Source organism: Sciurus carolinensis, chromosome 16 (assembly GCF_902686445.1).
Source record: "Sciurus carolinensis chromosome 16, mSciCar1.2, whole genome shotgun sequence".
Lineage (NCBI taxonomy): Eukaryota > Metazoa > Chordata > Mammalia > Rodentia > Sciuridae > Sciurus > Sciurus carolinensis.
The window spans coordinates 446,839-466,163 of record NC_062228.1 but is presented as its reverse complement, the minus strand read 5'-3'; the positions used below and the strand labels follow the sequence as shown (position 1 = coordinate 466,163).

At 52.6% G+C, this 19,325-nt stretch overlaps 1 protein-coding gene across 5 annotated transcripts in view; it reads left to right on the top strand.

Annotated features, from left to right (window-relative positions):
- Positions 1-508: 508 nt before the first annotated feature.
- Positions 509-19,325, top strand: part of Spg7 (SPG7 matrix AAA peptidase subunit, paraplegin) — a 28,883-nt gene continuing 10,066 nt past the window's right edge. For 3 of the 5 annotated variants that reach the window (XR_007105364.1, XM_047527871.1, XM_047527867.1), the window contains exons 1-9: positions 683-879; positions 1,094-1,196; positions 3,437-3,526; positions 7,409-7,650; positions 10,088-10,227; positions 11,307-11,409; positions 12,538-12,663; positions 12,947-13,109; positions 13,451-13,624. Coding sequence is in view for 4 of the 5 variants with exons in the window: in XM_047527871.1 (XP_047383827.1) it covers positions 715-879; positions 1,094-1,196; positions 3,437-3,526; positions 7,409-7,650; positions 10,088-10,227; positions 11,307-11,409; positions 12,538-12,663; positions 12,947-13,109; positions 13,451-13,624 (1,306 nt within the window). In the remaining variant the exon portion in view is untranslated. Of the gene's footprint in view, positions 528-682; positions 880-1,093; positions 1,197-3,436; positions 3,527-7,113; positions 7,242-7,408; positions 7,651-10,087; positions 10,228-11,306; positions 11,410-12,537; positions 12,664-12,946; positions 13,110-13,450; positions 13,625-19,325 lie in introns of those variants that run through there. The other 2 variants (XM_047527868.1, XM_047527869.1) reach the window with 2 other exon arrangements.

Genomic DNA, 19,325 nt, shown 5'->3' with positions numbered 1-19,325 from the left:
GGCCGGGGCGGGAGGATTAGAGTTCTTAGGCCAGCCTCAGCAAGTTAGCGAGACCCTGTCTCAAAAAGGTAAGAGTGCTGCGGCTGCAGCTCGGCAGTAAAGCACCCTTGGCTACGATTCCCGGTACGGAAAAAGAAAAAGGTCTGCCCGCGTCGGGACGGCGGCCTCGCACACCATGACAGTCTCCTTCGGTGGCCAGGCGCCCATCCTCAGGCCTGGGCTCTGCCCGACAGTGCTAAAAGGGTAGGAGGCGGCCCCGGCTACCACCCCGAGGGGCCAAATCGGAAGGCTGCACCGACACGACTCAAGCGTTATTCACTGGCTAGGTCCTGGGAGCCGCAGTTCGCACTGGAGTGACGAGCGCTGCGTGGAAACGCCGGGAGACGGCTTCCGGCTGCAGGGCGCCCGCGGCTCGAGGCGTCCGGGTCCCCCGGCCGCAGACCCTGCGGAGTGGCCGGTTCCGGGGCAAACTCCCGACGGCGGTTCTGCACCGCGAAGCGCGCGGTTGGACTCAAGGCGCTTAATAGGTAGCAAACCGAGCCGGGGAGCCCACAGGCCGCGGGCGAAGACCAGCAAGCCGCAAACGCGCAGGCGCCCCGAGCTAGACCACTGCGCAGGCGCCCCGAGCGTTCCCCACCCCCACGCCGCCGCACTTCGCGCATGCGCCCCGAGGACCCCACCCCCCCGCGGAACGCGCAGGCGCGGGCCTGGAGCATGGCGGCCGCTTTGCTGCTCCTGCGCGCCCTCCGCCGAGGCCCCGGGGCGGCCCCCGAGCGGCTATGGAGCCTCGGCCTCCCCGCCGGGGCCGGGAGCAGGCGGCCGTACGTGGCCCGCAGGCCCCCGGTGGGTGTCGCCGAGGCTGGCGGCCGGGCCCTGCAGGTAACCCCGCCGCGCCTGCCGGGGCCCGGGGGTCCACCCTTGCGCCCGCCTGCCTGGTCCGGCCCGGAGCTCGCCGCTTCTGGCGCGCCTGGCGCCCTCCGGGCCAGGGCCGTGTCGGCGTGGCCGTGCGGCCGTTACGGGCGGAACGCTGCGCCCGCCCCGCCCGGGGCACGGCTCGGGGTGCGGCGCTCTGACGCCTGTGTCTGCTTTTCAGAGTTTGCAATTTCGAACGCTGGCCCCGGCCGTGGAAGGGATCAGGGAGTTGTTACTGAAGCAGCGTCTGCCTGAGAATCCGGTCAGACTCTGGCTGCGTCTAGGTGTGTATTGAAACACGACAGGGCGGAGGTTGTGACATTTGTGCATACACCGCCTTGCACAGCATGGCAGTGCTTCCGTCCGCGACGAGCCGCGTAGCCAGGGAGAGCGGTCCCTGAGGACGTAGTGGAGTCGAAGACTCGTTCTCCATGTGGGGCTGCACTTCCCTGGTGTTCAGCGCAGTGATGGGCCTCACTGGTCGTAACCCAGGAGCGGTAGGTGTGCAGCAGTGCTGCCGTCTAAGGTAGAATCGCTTAGGGAAGCCCCTCGGAATCTGTCCTCTGTCAAGTGACATCACGGTAAGGATAATGTGCAAGTTTGACATTGGCAAGAAAATGGAGTAATCACTAAGAGGACGTTTGTCCTCTATTTATTGTGAGTCACAGTCTGGATAATTCGACATGAAGTTTTCAAAAAGAAAGTTTGTCCAAGGTCTGGAAAGATAATTTTGCTGATTTTGTTTTGAGGTTTTTGGTACTGGAGATTGAACCCAGGGTTCTCCATCACCCGAGTTCACATCCTCAGTCCGTTTTTCATTGTGACAAGGTCTTGCTAAGTTACATAGGACCTCACTGAGTTGCTGAGGCTGGCTGGCTGTAAACTTGATCCTCCGACCTCAGCCTCCTGAGCCACTGGGATTATAGCTGTGTGCCACTGCACCAGGCCCTTTTTTTTTTTTTTTTTTTTTTTTTTTTTTTTTTGGAGACAAGGTTTCACTAAATTACTGATTCTGACCTTGAACTTGAAATCCTCCTGCCTCAGCTTCCCAAGTTGTTGGGACCATGGGTGTGTGCCACCGCACCCACATTTTGTTTTTGAGTTCTATTTGGCAGTAGTTGGCTTGCTTTATTTATTTATTTATTTATTTTTTGGTACCAGGTATTGAACCCAGGGGCATTTAACCACTGAGCCACAACCGCAGCCCTTTCTTATATTTTATTTAGAGACAGGATCTCGCTGAGTTGCTGAGAGCCTTGCTAAATTGCTGAGGCTGTATTTGAACCTTTGACCCTCCTGCCTCAGCCTCCCAAGCCACTGGGATTACAGGTGTTCACCACCACACCTGGCAGTAATTGGCTTTCTTGGAAAAGGTTTTTCATGTTGTCTAGTCAGCTCCCAGAACATTTAGTAAGGATCTACAAAATGGTTCCAAATGTTTTATATCTAGAAGGTAACTAAGAATACCCTACAAATAATTCGCTTGTAATTAAAGTGCACCATTGAGTGAAACACTGTGACATTCTACAGCCTCTCTTGGTCTTAGGTTTGAGGACCTGGAAGGTTGAGGCTGTAATTTCACTCCCCTCTCACCCAGCTACAATGGGGAAGTGAACTAGGTGAACTAATGTACTTTAGCAGCTTGGTACCCATATGTGGCCAGAAGGTGCCGTGCCTGCTGATTGGTTGAGCCTCAGCACGTTGCTCATCTGTTTCGATGTTTCATTTGTGTCCAGTGGCTCTGAGACAGGAGGCACAGGCCCCAGCCCTCTAGAACACCTGATCTTGGATTCATGTGACAATCAAGGTGGTCTACTTGGTGATTCCATTAATGTTTGTGAAAAAAGTTGCAGTTGAGGTCATGGTTGTGATAATCCTCCATTTTTTCAGAATTGGGATAAGACCGAGTCTTTGGTGTGAAGTGGTGGCCAGCAAGTCTGGGACAGTGTCTGTATTGCTGCTTTTGTCACATGTTCCTTTGTAACAGTTGTTTGCCAACAAAATATAACAGTTTCTCCAATTTATGTCATTACCCTTTTTTTGTTTTTTCCGATGCTAGGGATAGAATCCAAGGCCTTGGAAGTGCTAAACTCTACCACTGAGCTGTACTTCCTTTTATTTCCTCACCTTAACCAATTAAATAAAGTATTTGATTTCATAAGTTGAAATAGTTCATTATTTAAAAAAAATTTTTTTTTTAGTTGTAGATGGACATGATACCTTTATTTTGTTTATTCATTTTTTTTTAATGTGGTACTGGTGCTTGAACCCAGTGCCTCACTCATGCCAGGCAAGTGCTCTATCACTGAGCCACAACCCCATCCCAGTTCGTCATTATTTTCTAATTAGCAAATTCTGTGCTAGGAATGAGAAAGGGGGATATTTCATCTCAGACTTACAACTCTTATGGATACAGGTTTCAGGAGGTTTTTATTGTGATTTGGTTATTTGAGAATGTTTGTTGTCTCATGTGTCTCCCCTGTAGTAGGAAACCTTGGTTACGTTCTTTCCCTGTTGCTTGTAGGTGGTACTTACTATTTCAGTACCTCAAGGATGAAGCAGAAAAATAAAGACAATGATAAATCCAAAAGGAAGGCCTCTGAAGATGATGAAGGTATGCTTATCTGATGTTGTGAAACTGGCTGTGTCTGCTTGTCTTCATGGGTGCTCACCTCTAGGCAGGTGAGGCCAGTGTCTAACAGTGGGGGAGCCCCGGGACTGTGCACACCTGCCCCTCCTCTGTCTTGGACTGCTGGGTCCTTTGTGCATGTTGTTCTGGAGATGTTTCCTTGAATTCCTGTGCCTCTGCACAGAATGTGTCAGTCTCAGGTCGACCCTAGGAGGACCAGAATGCCTCTCAGTGCTGCCACCGTCCCTGGGCTTGTGAAGCAGGCCCCAGAGAAGAGCAGTGAGGAGAAACGGACAGTCACTGAGTAGAACAGACTGAGTCCAGTGTCAGTTGCATGCCAGTTAATCTGCCCTCCTCTTGACCACAAGTTCACTACTCACTTGCAGAATCTAAGGATATGCTGCATGTTTTGGGGCTCACTTTGCTCTAGACTTAGGGCTCACTCGACAGTGTGAGGGGTGAGGGAAATAAAATGGTAAGTTTTGACCTCTAAGATAAAATGGGGATTTTGCTTTTAACTATTTGGCACTAATAGTAATGATGGAAATTGTCACTCCTTAGAAATGACTGGTGTGGGGCTGGGGTTGTGGCTCAGTGGTAGAGCACTTGCCTGGTATGTGTGAGGCACTGGGTTCAATCCCCAGCATCACATACAAATAAATAAAGGATCATCAACAACTGAAAACAAATTTAAAGAAAAAAGAAATGATTGGTATGTGCTTTGCACTGTGGTGAATGATTTAAATGTGTCATTTCATTTAATTCTGTTCTTAAAATAGAATAAGTCCTAGGAGCTGAGGCTATAGCTCAGTGGTAGAGCACTTACCTAGCATATATAAAGCCCTGAATTGGATCCCCAGCATTGTAAAAAATAATTACAAAATAAATTCTAAATAGATTTAAGTTATTAAGTTTAAAAAGCAAAACTGAAAAAGAATTAAAAGAACATATGGGGATGTTTCATATCTTTTTGGTTTTTTTTTTTTTTTTTGGAACCGAGGCTTGAACTGGGGGCACTTTACCACTGAGCCACATCCCAAACACTTTTTATTTTGAGACAGGGCCTTGCTAAATCCCTGAGGACCTAGGACCTCCAGTCCTCCTATCTCAGTCTCCCAAGTTGCTGGGATTATAGGTTATGTGCCACTATGCCCATCTTTAGATCACAAAGTAAAGTTCATTCATGAATGTGTTTCATGAATGTTTAATTGGAGAGGAGTTCATTAATAGGTAAATAATTGGGATCATGCTGGACACAGTGGCACAAACATCTGTAATCCCAGCAACTCAGAAGACTGACTGACAGAGGAAGATTACAAGTTCAAGGCCAGTCTCAGCAATTTAGTAACAGAAAGCAATTTAGTTGGACCCTGTCTCAAATTTAGAAAAAAAAAATTATCTATGTATTTATTTTTGTACTAGGGATTGAACCCACTGAGCCACATCGCCAGCCTTTTTTTTGAGACAGGGTTTCCTTACAGCTGGCTAAGTTGCTGAGACTGGCTTTGAACTTGCGATCAGGTGCATGTCCTGAGTACCTCTGGGGGCAGTGCTGTACTGGAGACTTGGGCAGGAGACTCTTAAGTCTGACCCTCAGCTCTCTATGAACTAGATGATTATGAGCCAAATACATGCATGGGAGGCACCCAGGAAGAAGAGTTCCTGGGGTGTCGTTTTTGTGTGCAAATGAACACAGCAGGACGGCGAAGGACAGGGTGCCGCAGGCCTCTTGGCAACTCTGGTGTCCTTTAGGAGTTGAGTACTGGCTTGGTTTGCAGAGAGGCTGAGGGCTTCCTGGGAAGTAGGAGGGTCTTCCAGGGGGAGATCTTCTCAGGCCCCCAGTGATTGAATGTTGTCTGCTATTCAAAATCCCATCTGTGCCTCAGAGATCTTTCTCTGCAGGTAAGTGCGGTGCTGCACAACTGTAATCACAGCTACTCAGGAGGCTGAGGCAGAAGGTTCACAAGTTCTCTACTAGCCTGGGCAATTTAGTGAGGCCCAAAGCAACTTAGTGATACCCTGTCTCAAATAGTAAAAAGGCCTAGGGATGTGGCTTAGTGCTTAAGTGCTTCTGGGTTCAATACCTAATACCCAAAAAGAACCATAAAAATTAAAAAAATAAAAGTGCTGCGAAGGCAACTCAGAGGTAGAATGCTCCTGGGTACAACAGTGCTCCCTAGTACAAAAAAAAAGGTTTACTAGCCAATCCTATGTGCTCCAGTGTGTGTATATCATTTCTTACTTTTCCCTTTGTCTCTAGTGAGGGCTTTCAACATTTTGTGCCTGATCGTTTCTACAGAGACCCATGGGGTCTCCTAAAATTGTTTCCTTGGGTTAGCTTTGGAAGTAGAATTAGTCCATTAAGGAAACTAAATGCTTTGTGTGACCCCCGACACCTGCTGCCAAGGGGCTGGGCAGGACTTTACTGGTTTGCAGCCCAAGACTGCCCAAGGTCAGCGTCCCTTCAGGCCTTTGTAACAGCATGCCACTTTCTCCTGCAGTGCCTTTGCTCACTGCTGGAAGATACACCTCTGGGTCCTCTGCCAGGGGTATGCTCTGTCAGTCTCCTTAGTGCCAGGTGAGGAGGATACAGAGGCCAGAGAAGCCCTCCTGGGAAACCTGAGCCATTTTCACCTAAGATCTCAGTAAGTTGTCATGGGGGCTTTACAGGCAGGGTGGGGCTTGGGCCCCTTCTCCCCAGAGCCCCTCACAGCTTAGAGGTGGCCTTGACAGTCTCCTTGAGGAATGAGAGGCAACCTGTGTCATGTCATGAGGTGGTGAGTTAGCACGTCAAGCTAATTAGTATTTGAAAAGGTTTTTTAAAAAAATATTTTTAGTTGTAGGAGCACACAATACCTTTATTTATTTTTATGTGGTGTTGAAGATTGAACCCAGTGCTTCATAAGTGTGAGGCAAGCACTCCACCCCTGAGCTACAATCATAGCCCAAGAGTTCGGTTTTTGTTTTAAAAAAAGAAGGGCTGGGGAAATAGCTCAGTCGGTAGAGTGCTTGCCTTGCAAACACAAGGCCCTGGGTTCGATCCACAGCACCACAAAAAAAAAAAAAAAGAGAGAGAAGAAGAAGTGTTTGTTGGAGACAAAGGCCAAACTGTCATTTCACTTTTATTAGAAATTTTTTATCTTGCTCAAAGTGCAAAACTTGGCTTTATCGAAAAGCAAGTCACATTGTTGTCTTCATCTTTTTTATTTTTATTTCTATTTTTTTGGCAGTACCAGGAATTGAACCTAAGGCCTCATGCTGTGCCCCTGGGCTACATCCCCAGCCTGCTCAGTGTTCTTTAAAAATCATAGACCTGCTTCACATTCTATGTACAAATGCTATGAGTTCATAGAACTGGCTCAGATACCTTTCTTTTTTTTTTTTATTTTATTTTATTTATTTATTTTTACGGTGCTGGGGATCGAACCCAGGGACTTGTGCTTGCAATGCAAACACTTTACTGACTGAGCTATCTCTCCAGGCCTTTTTTTAAAATTTTTTTTAAAGGCTGTGATTTAAATTTTTTTTCTTAGTGGTAGTTGGATACAATACCTTTGTTTTATTTATTTTTATGTGCTGCTGAGCATCGAACCCAGTGCTTCACATGTGCACTACCACTGGGCTCCTCAGATACCTTTCTTGCACTGGGTGTGCAGGGTGTCGTGAGCAGAGGGTTAAAAATGGCTTCATGTTATCCAAGGTAGGAACCGCACTTCCTTCCTCAGAGGTGACCTCAGATGTTACACCAGTAGCCTTTGCCTCCGGGAACAATGGAGGCCCTGCCCCTCGAAAGCTGGTTCCCCCAGAGAAAGGATGTGGGGAGTGAGCCCTGGGGTCTGTGCCTGACTCTTCCTGCGCTCTGTCCAGAGGAGAGGAGAAGGAAGCAGCGGGAGGACCAGATGTACCGTGAGCGGCTGCGCACCCTGCTTGTCATTGCCATCGTCATGAGCCTGCTGAACTCTCTGAGCTCCAGCGGGGGCAGTGTTTCCTGGAACGACTTTGTGAAGGAGATGCTGGCCAAAGGCGAGGTGCAGCGCGTGCAGGTGGTGCCCGAGAGCGACGTGGTGGAGGTCTACCTGCACCCTGGAGCCGTGGTGTTCGGGCGGCCTGTGAGTGGGGCTGGGGCATCCTGGAGGCCTGCAGACTGGGCTTGTTCCCTCTTGTTACACCCCACTCATGCCCTGTTGAGTTGTCCTAAAGTCAGATGTGTGCATCCAGGGTTGCAGTAGGACGCGGAGTTTCCTACAGAGTGTCTCACTCAGATGGAGCATGAGGAAAATAGTCGAGGGAGCCGACCACAGGCAGCATCGCTAGCAGGGCCCTGTAGGTGCTGGTGGCCCCTGCAGCCGTGGTGGCTGCGTTTAGAGAGGAGGAGGTGGAAGTAAGTGGCAGCTGGGCCAAGTACTCAGTGGCATGGGGTCTGAGGAAATGAGACCCTCCCAGCCCTGTAGGTCTCTCTAGCACGGGAGGCATTGGCTGGGAAATCAGAAGATGGGGCTTTCACAGAGGATGTGCAGGTGCAGGTGAGTTGAGGTGGCAGGGAATTGTCCCCATGGAAATGCCTCATGAGCAGCATGAGACACACCTGGAGGTGGACTGTACAGGTGGGGGGGCAGGTGATGCTATTTGCCTGGTGATGTGCACTCAGGTGGCCATAGGTGCAGGTTGGAGGACTGGGCTGCACCAGAGGAGGAGAGGGACTGCTCTAATCCACCCCCGGCACCCAGCCCATGGAAGCCAGCATGGCGAACACTGCAGGGGAGAAAGTGAAGCTGGCTCAGGAGCTCATGCCCAGGCCTCCTCCTCAGGACCCAGCTTGGTACTCCCAGCTGGTAGGCACATCCTTCCATGTGAGTGTGTGTGGGGGGGTCCTTAGGAGGACCCTTCTCTGCCTCCTCTGCACCCAGAGGTGTTTCTGGGAAGCTAACTGCAGCATGGGGTGGGCTGACACAACTCCAGGGTCCATGGCTACCCTCACTCGCCCAGTCCCACCCCTGCCCCTCTGGTGCCTGCTCAGTGCCACGCAGGCCTCCCTGCCAGCCTGCTTGTCCTTCCTGAGGCAGGGACATCCTGTGTGCAGAAATGCCCTCCATAGATAAGGGAGCAAGAGTGCCAGGCCTTCTGAGCACCTCCTACGCTCAGGCACAGGGCCAGGTTCACTCTTGCCTCCCGGTCACTGCCTGCTCACTGCTCCTCGAACTCTGGACGCTGGCCTCCTTGCTGAACTTCTCATCCTACACACCTGGTGCTATTCCTGGTCAGCCTGAGGCAGAGGCGGACTGCCCTATCTCTTCCCGGCCTTAGTCGAGAATACTGGCCATCTTGAAATTTTAAAAGTACAAGAAAGACAAACACCTGGGTGGGTGCACAGTCACTTCACTCTGGGTCATTTGTCCATCCATCTTGATGGTACTGGGGATTGAACCCAGGACACCTTACCACTGAGCTGTATCCCCAGCCACCTTTTTATTTTTTATTTTGAGACTCAGTCTCATCAAGTTGCCCAGACTGGCCTTGAACTTGCAATTCTTTTGCCTTAGCCTCCTGGGTTGCTGGAATTGCAGGTGTGCACTGCTGCTCAAGGCTCCACTCTGTTAACCTACACTATCATGCCTGCTTTGGATAAGTCATCTAGTAGAACAGCTTCCCTAAAGAGAATGTTTTCAGACTTTTGTCTCAGCAGTTTGGAACACATGTGAAGGGGCAGCAGACATCACTTCCTGTCCTTGTCCTTGTCCTATGCTGGAGCTGCCAGCTACCCCAGGGACAAGGAGGGAGTCTCTTTCTTCTCTCTCAGCTGTTGGCCATCCCTAGACAGGCTCAAATATGAGCTAGACATGTAGAACTAAACCAGGAGTACTAGTTAGGGGATAAGTGTCAGGAAGACCAGTTTTGCAAAATGCAATGAGACGTGGATTTGAAATGAAGGGACCCACTTAATTGGGTTTCAGATTCAGCCACATTGCCTCTGTTGCTGCAGTTTCCTGAAGCATCTATCTGTGGCCCTGGTAAGTAAGAATGCCCTTCCTGGCCAGGTGTCTCGGTGACACCAGCATCGGGTCTGTGCTATGCACAACTGAGCCTAGCATACATCAGAGGCAGGCAGTGACTTTACAACACAAATGCCCCTCCCATTTTTTTGGAAATTTTCCTCTTAAAAGGAAAATAATATCCCTCAGAAAACATGGCTTGAAGCTGGTTGCTGGAGCACATGCCATAATCCCAGCAGCTTGGGAGGGTCTGAAGTTTGAGGCCAGCCTGGGCAACTTAACGAGACCTTTTCTCAAAATAAAAAATAAAAAGGGCTTAGGGATGTGGCTCAGTGGTAGACTGTACTTGGATTAGTTCCCAGTACCAAAAAAAAAAAAAAAAAAAAGCTGGGACTGTATTTCAGTGGTAGAGCACCCCTGTATTCAATCCCTGGTACCCAAAGTGTCCTCTGAATGGCATCCTCTTCAAAACTCTGGGTGCTGTTAATATGGTGTGTTGCAGGCACCTTCTGTGGCCGCTTTGCCCTCTCTCAGTCCTCTCTGCTTTTGCCCCCAGAGGCTGGCCTTGATGTACCGAATGCAGGTTGCCAATATTGACAAGTTTGAAGAGAAGCTGCGAGCGGCTGAAGATGAGCTGAACATCGAGAGCAAGGACAGAATCCCGGTTTCCTATAAGCGCACAGGATTCTTTGGAAAGTACGTTCATTGTCTTTGTTGACTTTTAAACTATACCTGACTTGGCTTTGTGCTGTGAGGAGCAAGTTGGAGGCAGGAATCTGGTGTGGCTTCCCCGCCCCTCACTGCGTCCAGTGAGGGTTGAATTCCAGCGGCGGGAGCCATGTCCCTCTGGAGAGGGAGGAACTGGTCTGCTGGGACACCTCTCGGGCGCTTTCTTAAGTTGTCTGTGGGATTTCCTAACTCAGCACATTGTGGGGTTGCTGTCATAGAAAAGTGGAACAGAAAGGGTATACGTGGGAATGGCAAATGTGAGTTCTTCCAGTTCTGAGGGAAGCAGACACGCACGGGTGCCATGGACCCTGGAACCCACAAGTCCGTCAGCATAAGTGATGTCACTCCCTTGATTGACAACCGTGCTGGGGTCAGAAGCAACTGAAGCAGCATGTACAGAGGTTGTTGTGGGTTTGTGGTCTTAGGAGATGCAGTGACCAGCAGATGCCCTTTGCAGTGATGTGCCTCCAAACTAACCACCTCCTGAAAGCTCCGCCCCGAGAGAAGCTTCTGAGTGTACTGTCAAGGTGACAGGAAGTGGCAGGGCAGTGCAGATGGGCCAGGGCGACCCTCATCTCCCTGAATCCAGGGCTTACTTTTTTTCTGTTGGCTTGTTTTGCCTTACTCTTTGAAACTGTCAAAGCAATACGTTGACCATATAAGAACCCCCCGCTTGGAGAACCACAAGTTCAAGGCCAGCCTGATTAACTTAGTGAGACCCTTATCTCATAATGTCCCTTTGACTGGGAATGTGGCCCTGGCTCAATCCCCAGCACCAAGAGAATAAAAGAACCTGCTCTTGTTGGACGTTGCCCTGTGGCAGTCAGGTACCTGGGTGTCCCCAGCAGTGGCATGCTTGGTCTGACCACTTTGAAAACCTTTGCAGGGGAGGAGGGAGATTGGAGAGTGGGACTCGCTCTGTGTACTGCTCTCAGGCTCAGGGGTCTCCTCTGAAACGTCAGTGTGGTGGTCCTGGCTTCATAAAGAGCTTGTCAGTTGCTTCAGTGACACTGCAGTGCCCATAACTGCCTCTCTCTCTCACCCAGTGCCCTGTATGCCCTGGGGATGACAGCGGTGGGCTTGGCCATCCTGTGGTATGTTTTCCGCCTGGCTGGGATGACAGGAAGGGAAGGCGGATTCAGTGCTTTCGTAAGTTGTGTGGATCAGAGCCTGCTGAGCAAGGCTCTGGGTGTTGCTGTGTGTGCTTGCTAAATACTCTCCCATAACTAACAAAGTGGAGGTCAGCCTGCGGCAGAGCCCAGCCGGAAGCCACAGTGGTGGCCATTTCTCCTGAGACCCTCAGCACTGACTGAAGGTCCCTCCCCACTTCTGGGCCCCTGTGAGTGGCGGTGCAGTGCTCCCTGTCTGGTCTTGGTCTCCCCTGCTAGCCGAGAGGCTGGAAACTCCCAAGGAGCCTTCTGCTGCTGTGCTACTTCAACTGCTCCTGCGCTGGGTGTTTCTTGAGTGTGCTGTCCTCCCGCGTCTTCTGGCCCCTGGGTAGGTGGGCACCTTGGGAGGAGTGTCCCTGGGCCCACTGAGTGTGAGCATATCCACGTGACCCAGATGAAGGCTCACAGTTCTGTGGTGGATCTGACCCGAGAGTGTGGTTATCTGCCTCACAAGTCTTCCCAGAAGCAGGACCTGACTGAGGAAGACGTATCTCCTCAGAGGTTCCTCTGCATGCTCCTGAAATGGACCAGTTAATGTTTCTACAGGATTCTATTATTGTTGTTACTCTTATAATCAGAGAAAGAATTTACAAAGTACTGGAGAAAATCACAAAAATAATCTTTAATTGAAAAAGGGCTAAATTACCTAATTTGCATGGGAGAGTTTTTTTTTTTTTTTTTGTATTTTTTTTCATGGTGCTAGGGATTGAACCCAGGGCTTTGTGCAGGTAGGCAAGTGCTCTTTCACTGAGCTACCCCCAGTCCTGGCAGAGAGGTGACTTTTAAAGCAAATTGCTAGACCACCTCTTACTAACAATGTGAAATAAGGCTGGGATTGTGGCTCAGTGGTAGAGCACTTGCTAGCACATGTGATGCCCTGGGTTCCATCCTTAGCACCACACAAAAAATATAACTAAAAAATATATTAAAAAAAAAAAAAAGCAAAACAAAGACTCCCCCCGTGTGTGTGAGCAGTGACCCATGAGCCTATTTGTCTTATGTGAGTAGGGGGTGGGTTGGTCCAGGGCACTGGGAGGAGGCATGGGGGAGGCAGGCTTCATGTCAGCCCAGCGGGCTCGCAGCTCTCTGTCCATTGCTGTTTCCATAGAACCAACTCAAAATGGCCCGTTTCACAATTGTGGACGGGAAGTCAGGGAAGGGCGTGAGCTTCCAAGACGTGGCAGGAATGCACGAGGCCAAGCTGGAAGTTCGAGAGTTCGTGGACTACCTGAAGGTGAGGGCTGTGGGTGGCAGCTCACTGCCTTCCCCTCAGGAGGCCTGCAGCCACAGGCAGGACGAGGTGTGGGCGGTAGCCTCCCTGTCCCATGGAAGCCTGCACCCACTGGTGCCTGTCCAGCGGCAGTACTAGCACAGCGCAGGGTGGCCACCTCAGCCACCCTGCAGCCCTGGTCACCATAAGGCCCTGAGCCACAGTGATGGTGATGTAAGTTGCCTTCCGCAGGCCTTTTAGTGTCCCTGGGACAGAGGCTTAGTGTCACGTGTTCACTGCTCTCTAGAGCCCGGAGCGCTTCCTTCAGCTTGGTGCCAAGGTTCCGAAAGGCGCCCTGTTGCTTGGGCCCCCTGGCTGTGGGAAGACACTGCTGGCCAAGGCAGTGGCCACCGAAGCCCAGGTGCCCTTCTTGGCCATGGCTGGCCCAGAGTTCGTGGAGGTCATTGGAGGTAGGTGTGGGTCAGGGCTGAGGACAGGTCATTGACCGCATGTCTAAGCTGGTTCTTTCAGACACCCTTTCTCAGTGGCCGAATTGAAGTGGGGGGAGGCAATAGAGTTAAGGTTCTGCATCCTGTGGTGACCTGGGAGGTCAGCTGGTCAGTGTTCTTCATCTCTGGTCTGGGAGGCTGGGAAGGTGTGCTGCTGGTCTGGCCACTCAGAACCACTGCTGCTGGTGTGTCTGCTGGGGGAGGCCCGTGTGGTCATGGGCCTCCTGGGCAGCTTTGCCTGGCCTGGCACACAGTGGGATGTATTTCTTTGTCCATTTCCAATGCTCCCTGTGCCCCCTCAGGCTTAGGTGCTGCCCGTGTGCGCAGCCTCTTCAGGGAAGCCCGTGCCCGAGCCCCCTGCATAGTGTACATCGATGAGATTGACGCCGTGGGCAAGAAGCGCTCCACCTCTATGGCCAGCTTCTCCAACACAGAGGAGGAACAGACCCTCAACCAGCTCCTGGTTGAGATGGACGGTCAGTGCCCGGTGCGCTCCCTGTCTGCGCGGTGGCTTTCTGGGTAGATGGTGCTGGTCATGCCAGCATCTGGTGCAGCACTGGGAGAGGTTGTTTCCCTCGGTTTGTGGAGCCTGTTTGACCTGGTGTCCTCAAGAAACTGCTCTTCTGTAGCACCAAGGCAGTTGTCCAGCAGGACAGCTGGGCTGCAGGGACCGCCTGCGAGCCGGCAGGCTGCAGCCTGACCCCCCTCGCCACTGTGCACCAGTGCCTCCAGTGCACAGCACTGAGCAGCTGCCCAGGGCATGGCCGTGGCTTTGCAGCTTCCTTGGAAAGACCCTCTGGACAGCCTGCAGGGTCTCTCTTCTTTGAAGTAGACAACCCATTGAGGGAAACTTGGGAAACTTGGAGTTGCTTTTCTTTTGAGCTACTCTTTTTTTTTTTTTTTGGCTATCAAGGATTGAACCCAGGGAGGTTTTACCACGGAGCCACATCCCCAGCCCTCTTTTATTAAAAAATTTTTATTTTGAGACAGGGTCTCACTCAGTTGCTTAAGGTTCCCAGGCTGGCCTGGGACTTTTGATTCTCCTGCCTCTGCCTCCCGAGTTGCTGGGGTTACAGGCATGGCCACCATATCTGGCCTCTGGAACCATTTGTAAGTGTGTAGTGCTGTGGCATTAAGCACGCTGACCACATCCCACTCTCCATGACACACACATGCAATCCTGTGTCCATGGTACACTGGCCCCCTCCTACCCCTGCAGCTCCGCTTTGCCTCTGTTGACTTGTGTGAATTTGGTGGCACTGGGGGCCTTCTTTGTGAGAGGCGCTTTCACTCAGCAGTGTCCTGAGGTCCCCTGTGGTGTGGTGTGTGTGTGTAAGGAGCACATCCTGCTGCCCCCACCAGCAGGCGCCAGGCTGCTGTGAGCTGGGCAGTTTCTGCTCTGAAGGCTGTTGTCAGCGTCTTTGTCAGCATTCTGGCTGCCTGTGCAGGCCGTCGGGCTGTCGTTCTCGAGTGCGCTTGTGGGACCTCTGTGCCTCCGAGTGCTGCCTGCTGCTGGCGTGATTGGCGCAGACACGCACGCAGCCTCCGTGTGCCTGTAGCAGAGTGTGCTTGCCTGAAACTAGTGTGGCTTTCAAAGACCCAGCAACACCTCTACGAGTTCCTTTGTCCCTGCTCCCAGGCCGTTAAGACCCGGATGTGGTGTCTACCTGCCCACTACCCATGTCCAGTGTTGCCTGTGGTCCCTGCCCAGGACCCATGTGGCTTCAGGTGTTCAAGCAGCTGTCTTCCTTCCTTGGGCCCCGCCAGACCTTCCTTTTCCCTGGCAGAAGTCCTGAAGACCTCCTGTTCTGGCTGTGGTGTCCTCAGGGTCGGGCTGAGGCCTGTGCTTGGGGCACTGGCACACTTCGTCCCCGGTGGTGGGTTCTGGAAGGGCTCGGCCCCTTCCCTGTGCGGGTCTCATCTGGTGCTCAGCCACGTGTCTGCCTCTGGGCTGCTGTGACCCAGGTGGACCAGTGCGTGTGGAAGCATTGGTGAACTCAGACTCTGCATGATTCCTGATGGTGAGCAGAAGGTTGTGTCGTAGGATGTCGTGAGGACAGGTTACCTCTGGAGCCGTCCCACACCCTGCCTCCTGACTCCTCTTGTCCAGCTGTTCATAGACAGCTTGTTGAGGGCTCCTGCATGGGCGCTGAGACCGACAGCTGCCTTCTGCACTAACTACGAACACTCGCAGGAGTCACTTTTACAGAGGTTGGTGTCTTCAGAGGTCTGGGTGCAGTGGCCAGGCCGAGGGGCTGAGACTGCAGCTGTGCCCATGCCCTTCCATGGAGTGGGTGTTGCCTCCACCCTGCTGCTCTGTCCACTTCCCCTGGGTAGCCAGACCTGCTAGTCAAGCAGTGGTCATCTCTATTAAGAAAGAGTGTTGCGACTTCGCTAGCTGTGCTGCTCCTTCTCCAGGCGTCCGTAGCATCTCTCGTGTGGCATGCTGTGGTCCTGACCAGCTCTGCAGGCTGTGTCTCTGGTGGTATGACCTGGCTCTGACAGCATTCTGGAGGTTGCTTGAGGACCCCTGGGCAGTTTGGAGTCTTGAAGAACTCTAGAAGGCAGCTTGGGCTCGGGCACAGGGGCCTTGGGACCACTGACAGGTGGAGGGAGACAGGAGCTGCCATGGGCCAGGCATGCATGGTGCCGACCACCATGCCTTCCTCAGCCCACACAGCGGGTGCCTCCTTCACGAGCACCAGACTGAGAGCATAGACGACTTTCATGACGCTGACTGACACTGAGATGCGACCCTGTGGAGGTCTTGGGAGTACTCAGCCATGTGCACCTGAGAGTAGGCCTCAGTGGAGAAGAGGCCAAGTGGTCTCCACGTCTGTCCACAGGCTCCAGAGGACAGCCTCCTAGCAGCACTGTTCCAGAAACCACGTCCCGTGGCTTTAGGGACCTGCCAGGTCTCACACGGCCTCCTGTCTGGTTGGAAGTAAGACTGCAGCGTGTCCCCTGTTCTGTGTTGTGGCTGTGCATTGCCCGTGTGTGCAGGGGTGAGCACATGGGCTTGGGGGTCACGTCACTGCTGGCGCTGTGCTTCACCCTGCAGACGGCCCACCTTCCTCAGCCCCAAGAACTCCAGGAGGCACGTATCGGAGGATGTGGCCTCAGGCAGGCCTTCTGAACTGCCAAGACAGCCGCTGGCTGGAGACTGCTGTGGAGCGGGGCCAGCACCAGGAAGTCCCTCTGTGCCATGCAGCTGCGTGTCCTCAGCCCTTCAGAGTGAGCCAGACTTCATTGTCTCCTCCAGAAAAGCAGTTTATTGAAGTGTGGAGGAGGGAGCTGAGTGGATGACGTGCTGGTCCTGGAAAAAATCACCAAGGGAAAGAGAATCCCAGCCTTGGAGGGCTCGGCACAGGTGGCACCAACATCTGTGGGGTTGTGGGCAAGTCGAACAGGGAGCAGCGGCCACTGACCTGTGCACTACACTGCCACCTGGGACCAGGTTCATCAGAGAGGGTTTCACAGAGAGTATCTTCCTACAGCAAATGTCCACCATGGGTGTGTGGACTCTGATCCCATGTGGGCGTCATTAGAGAATCCCAAGTGTTGGGGTCCACTCTGTGGCGCAGTGCTTGCCTGGCCTTCACGAGGCCCTGGTGTGATCCTGAGCACCACCAAGACAGACCATCCCAGCATCTGGGATGTGGTCAGCCCAGTGGTGAGGCCAGGCAGATGAGAGTGGTGCTTAGGGCGAGCCAGCTGAGAAAGGGGCTGTGGGAAGTGCGCTTCAGGACTCTTCTGATTCACGCAAAGTGCTATCCAGGCGGCTGCTGTGGAGTGCAACCCCCGCCCCGTGTCCTCACAGCCTGTGGACCCACACTTCTCACCCCAGCCCTGATGCGGGTAAGACAGGCACCTCACAGTGAGGCAGCTGACGACACTTGACACTCAGCAGTCCTGCTGTTGCTGCCAGGGCAGACGTGGCCCAGAGCCCAGGACTTCAGGTGTGGCAGGCTCAGAGCACTGGGGTTGTGCTGGGCTCTGCAGCATGTGCTCCAGACCAGATCAGACGGAGTGCCTGTCTTGGCTGGAACCCCAGAGGACCAAGGGGACTGCTCTGGCTTTGCGGTTCCACCTCATGGTGCAGACTGCACCCTGCTGTTCTCTGCATGCGCATCTGGTGGAGTGGAGTGGGGGTTGTTGGCCCAGGGTGTCTCTGGACATGGCCACGTATCCGGGGGCCACTCTAGCCTCCCATCTGGACAGGACTGTGGGGGCAGAGACGCTGTAGTGGCAGGTCTGTCGCCAGAGGGCGTGGTGTGCCTGTGTGGGCAGGTTCCATCTGAGGGACCTCTGTCCCTGCGCGCAGGGAGATCACAGAACCCAGGAGCAGGGGAGCCTGGAGCCAGGAGGCACGCCGCGTGCCGTCTGTGCAGGCGGCTTTCACTGGAGTCTGAGGACACATCATTCCAGGGCTGATCCTCGGAAGGACGGGTGCTGGTGTTCTCTTCCCATCTGGAGCTTGCCCTGTCATCCTTTGCAGTAGGGCCTTTGACAGAGCAGAATTTACTTGTTTTGACGAAGCCCAGTTTGTTGACTTTTGCTCTTGTGGTGCTTCATTTTTGTGTGAAGTCTAAAAACTCTTTGTTATTCCTAGATCCTAAAGACTTTCTCTTTTTTTTGTTGTTGTTGCCCCCTTGGTGCTAGGGATCAAACCTAGGGTTCATGCACACTAATCATGTGAGTTTCTTATAAAAAGTCTTTGCATTTAAATCTACGATCCAAATGAAGTGCAGTGGCACATGCTTGCAATCAGGCAGGAGGATTGCAAGTTTCAGGCCCTCCTCAGCAACTTAGCCAGGCCCTAAGCAACTTAGTGAGACCCTGTCTCAAAATAAAATATAAAAAGGGCTGGGGATGTGGCCCACTGAGAAAGCATCCCAGGTTCAGTCCCCAGTACCAAACATTTTAAAACAAGTAAGTTTTTGTGTCAGGGCACAAAAGAAATACTAGAGAGTGAGGTTTAGAGGGTGTGTTTTACTTAGTCCCTCCCAGCAGACTGTTCTTAACCAGCTCTGTGTCCAGACTAGACAGTGAAGCTCCTGGAACCTGTGCCAGGGGCCCAGCCACACTACCAAAGGGTGCCATCCTGTGTAAGTTTCAGAGTGTACTTTACTGACCTGCCAGACCCTGTGGAGGTCTGAATGAGAACATATACCTCAAGGGTAACTGACTGTAAAGTGCCAGCACCACACTAGGCTGAGGGCAGAGAACCCAGTACTATGTGCATTGCTGGGGAGTCTGGCAGGTTCTTAAAAAGCTTCATGTGAGCCAGCACAGTGGTGCCCACCTGTGATCCCAGTGGCTCAGGAGACTGAAGCAGGAGGATCTCAAGTTAGCAAGTCCAACCTCAGCAACTTAGCAAGGCCCTGAGCAACTCAGCAAAACCCTGTCTTTAAATGAAATACAAAAAAGGCTGAGGATGTGGCCCAGTGGTTAAGCACCCTGGGTTCAATCCCTGGTACAAAAATAAATTAAAAATCTAAAATGTGCTCCCCACAGTTCACACAGACTGCCTGAACACAAGTCACTTGCTTTCAGCAGCTCAAAATAAACTATATTCTAGAGGACGAGTGACTAGACTCTGGGTTTCGCTCTCACTGTGTGCAGTGCAGCAGTGAAGGGCACCCTCCTCCCCAGCAACTCTGGTGGACGAAAGCCAGTCTCGAAGGCGTGGCCCTGCTGGAGGGTGGGTGGCGATGGCATCTATGTCTTGCTGGGTCCACCTGTGGAACGCCTGTGTGTGGAGCGGCGTGACAGGGTGTCTGCCGTGGGCTCCTGCCCCTGACGCTGCGCCATTGCCACCTGAGGGGCAGCTGCAGGCTGGGTCCGCTCGCATGTGTCTGTGGCACTGTGACAGACCCAGCTTTAGAGGAGCAGCAGCTCCAGCCCCAGCAGTTTGTGCAGTGCTGTGCGCCTCTGCGTGGAGCCCACTGTCCACCCTGGCCCTGGCCCTGGCCTCGCTGTGCTTTCGGCTCCACGCATCTTTTATCCTTCACGTTTTTCACTGTTTATATGATCTCAAGGGTTCCTGGGCCCCCAGATGGAAGGTCTTCCGGAAACCTGAGCATTAAGCCTGCAGGGCCCAGGGGTGAACTGTGTAGGCCTGTGGCTGTTCACAGTCTGTCCACCTCCAGCCTCTGGTTCTGTGTCTCCTCCTTA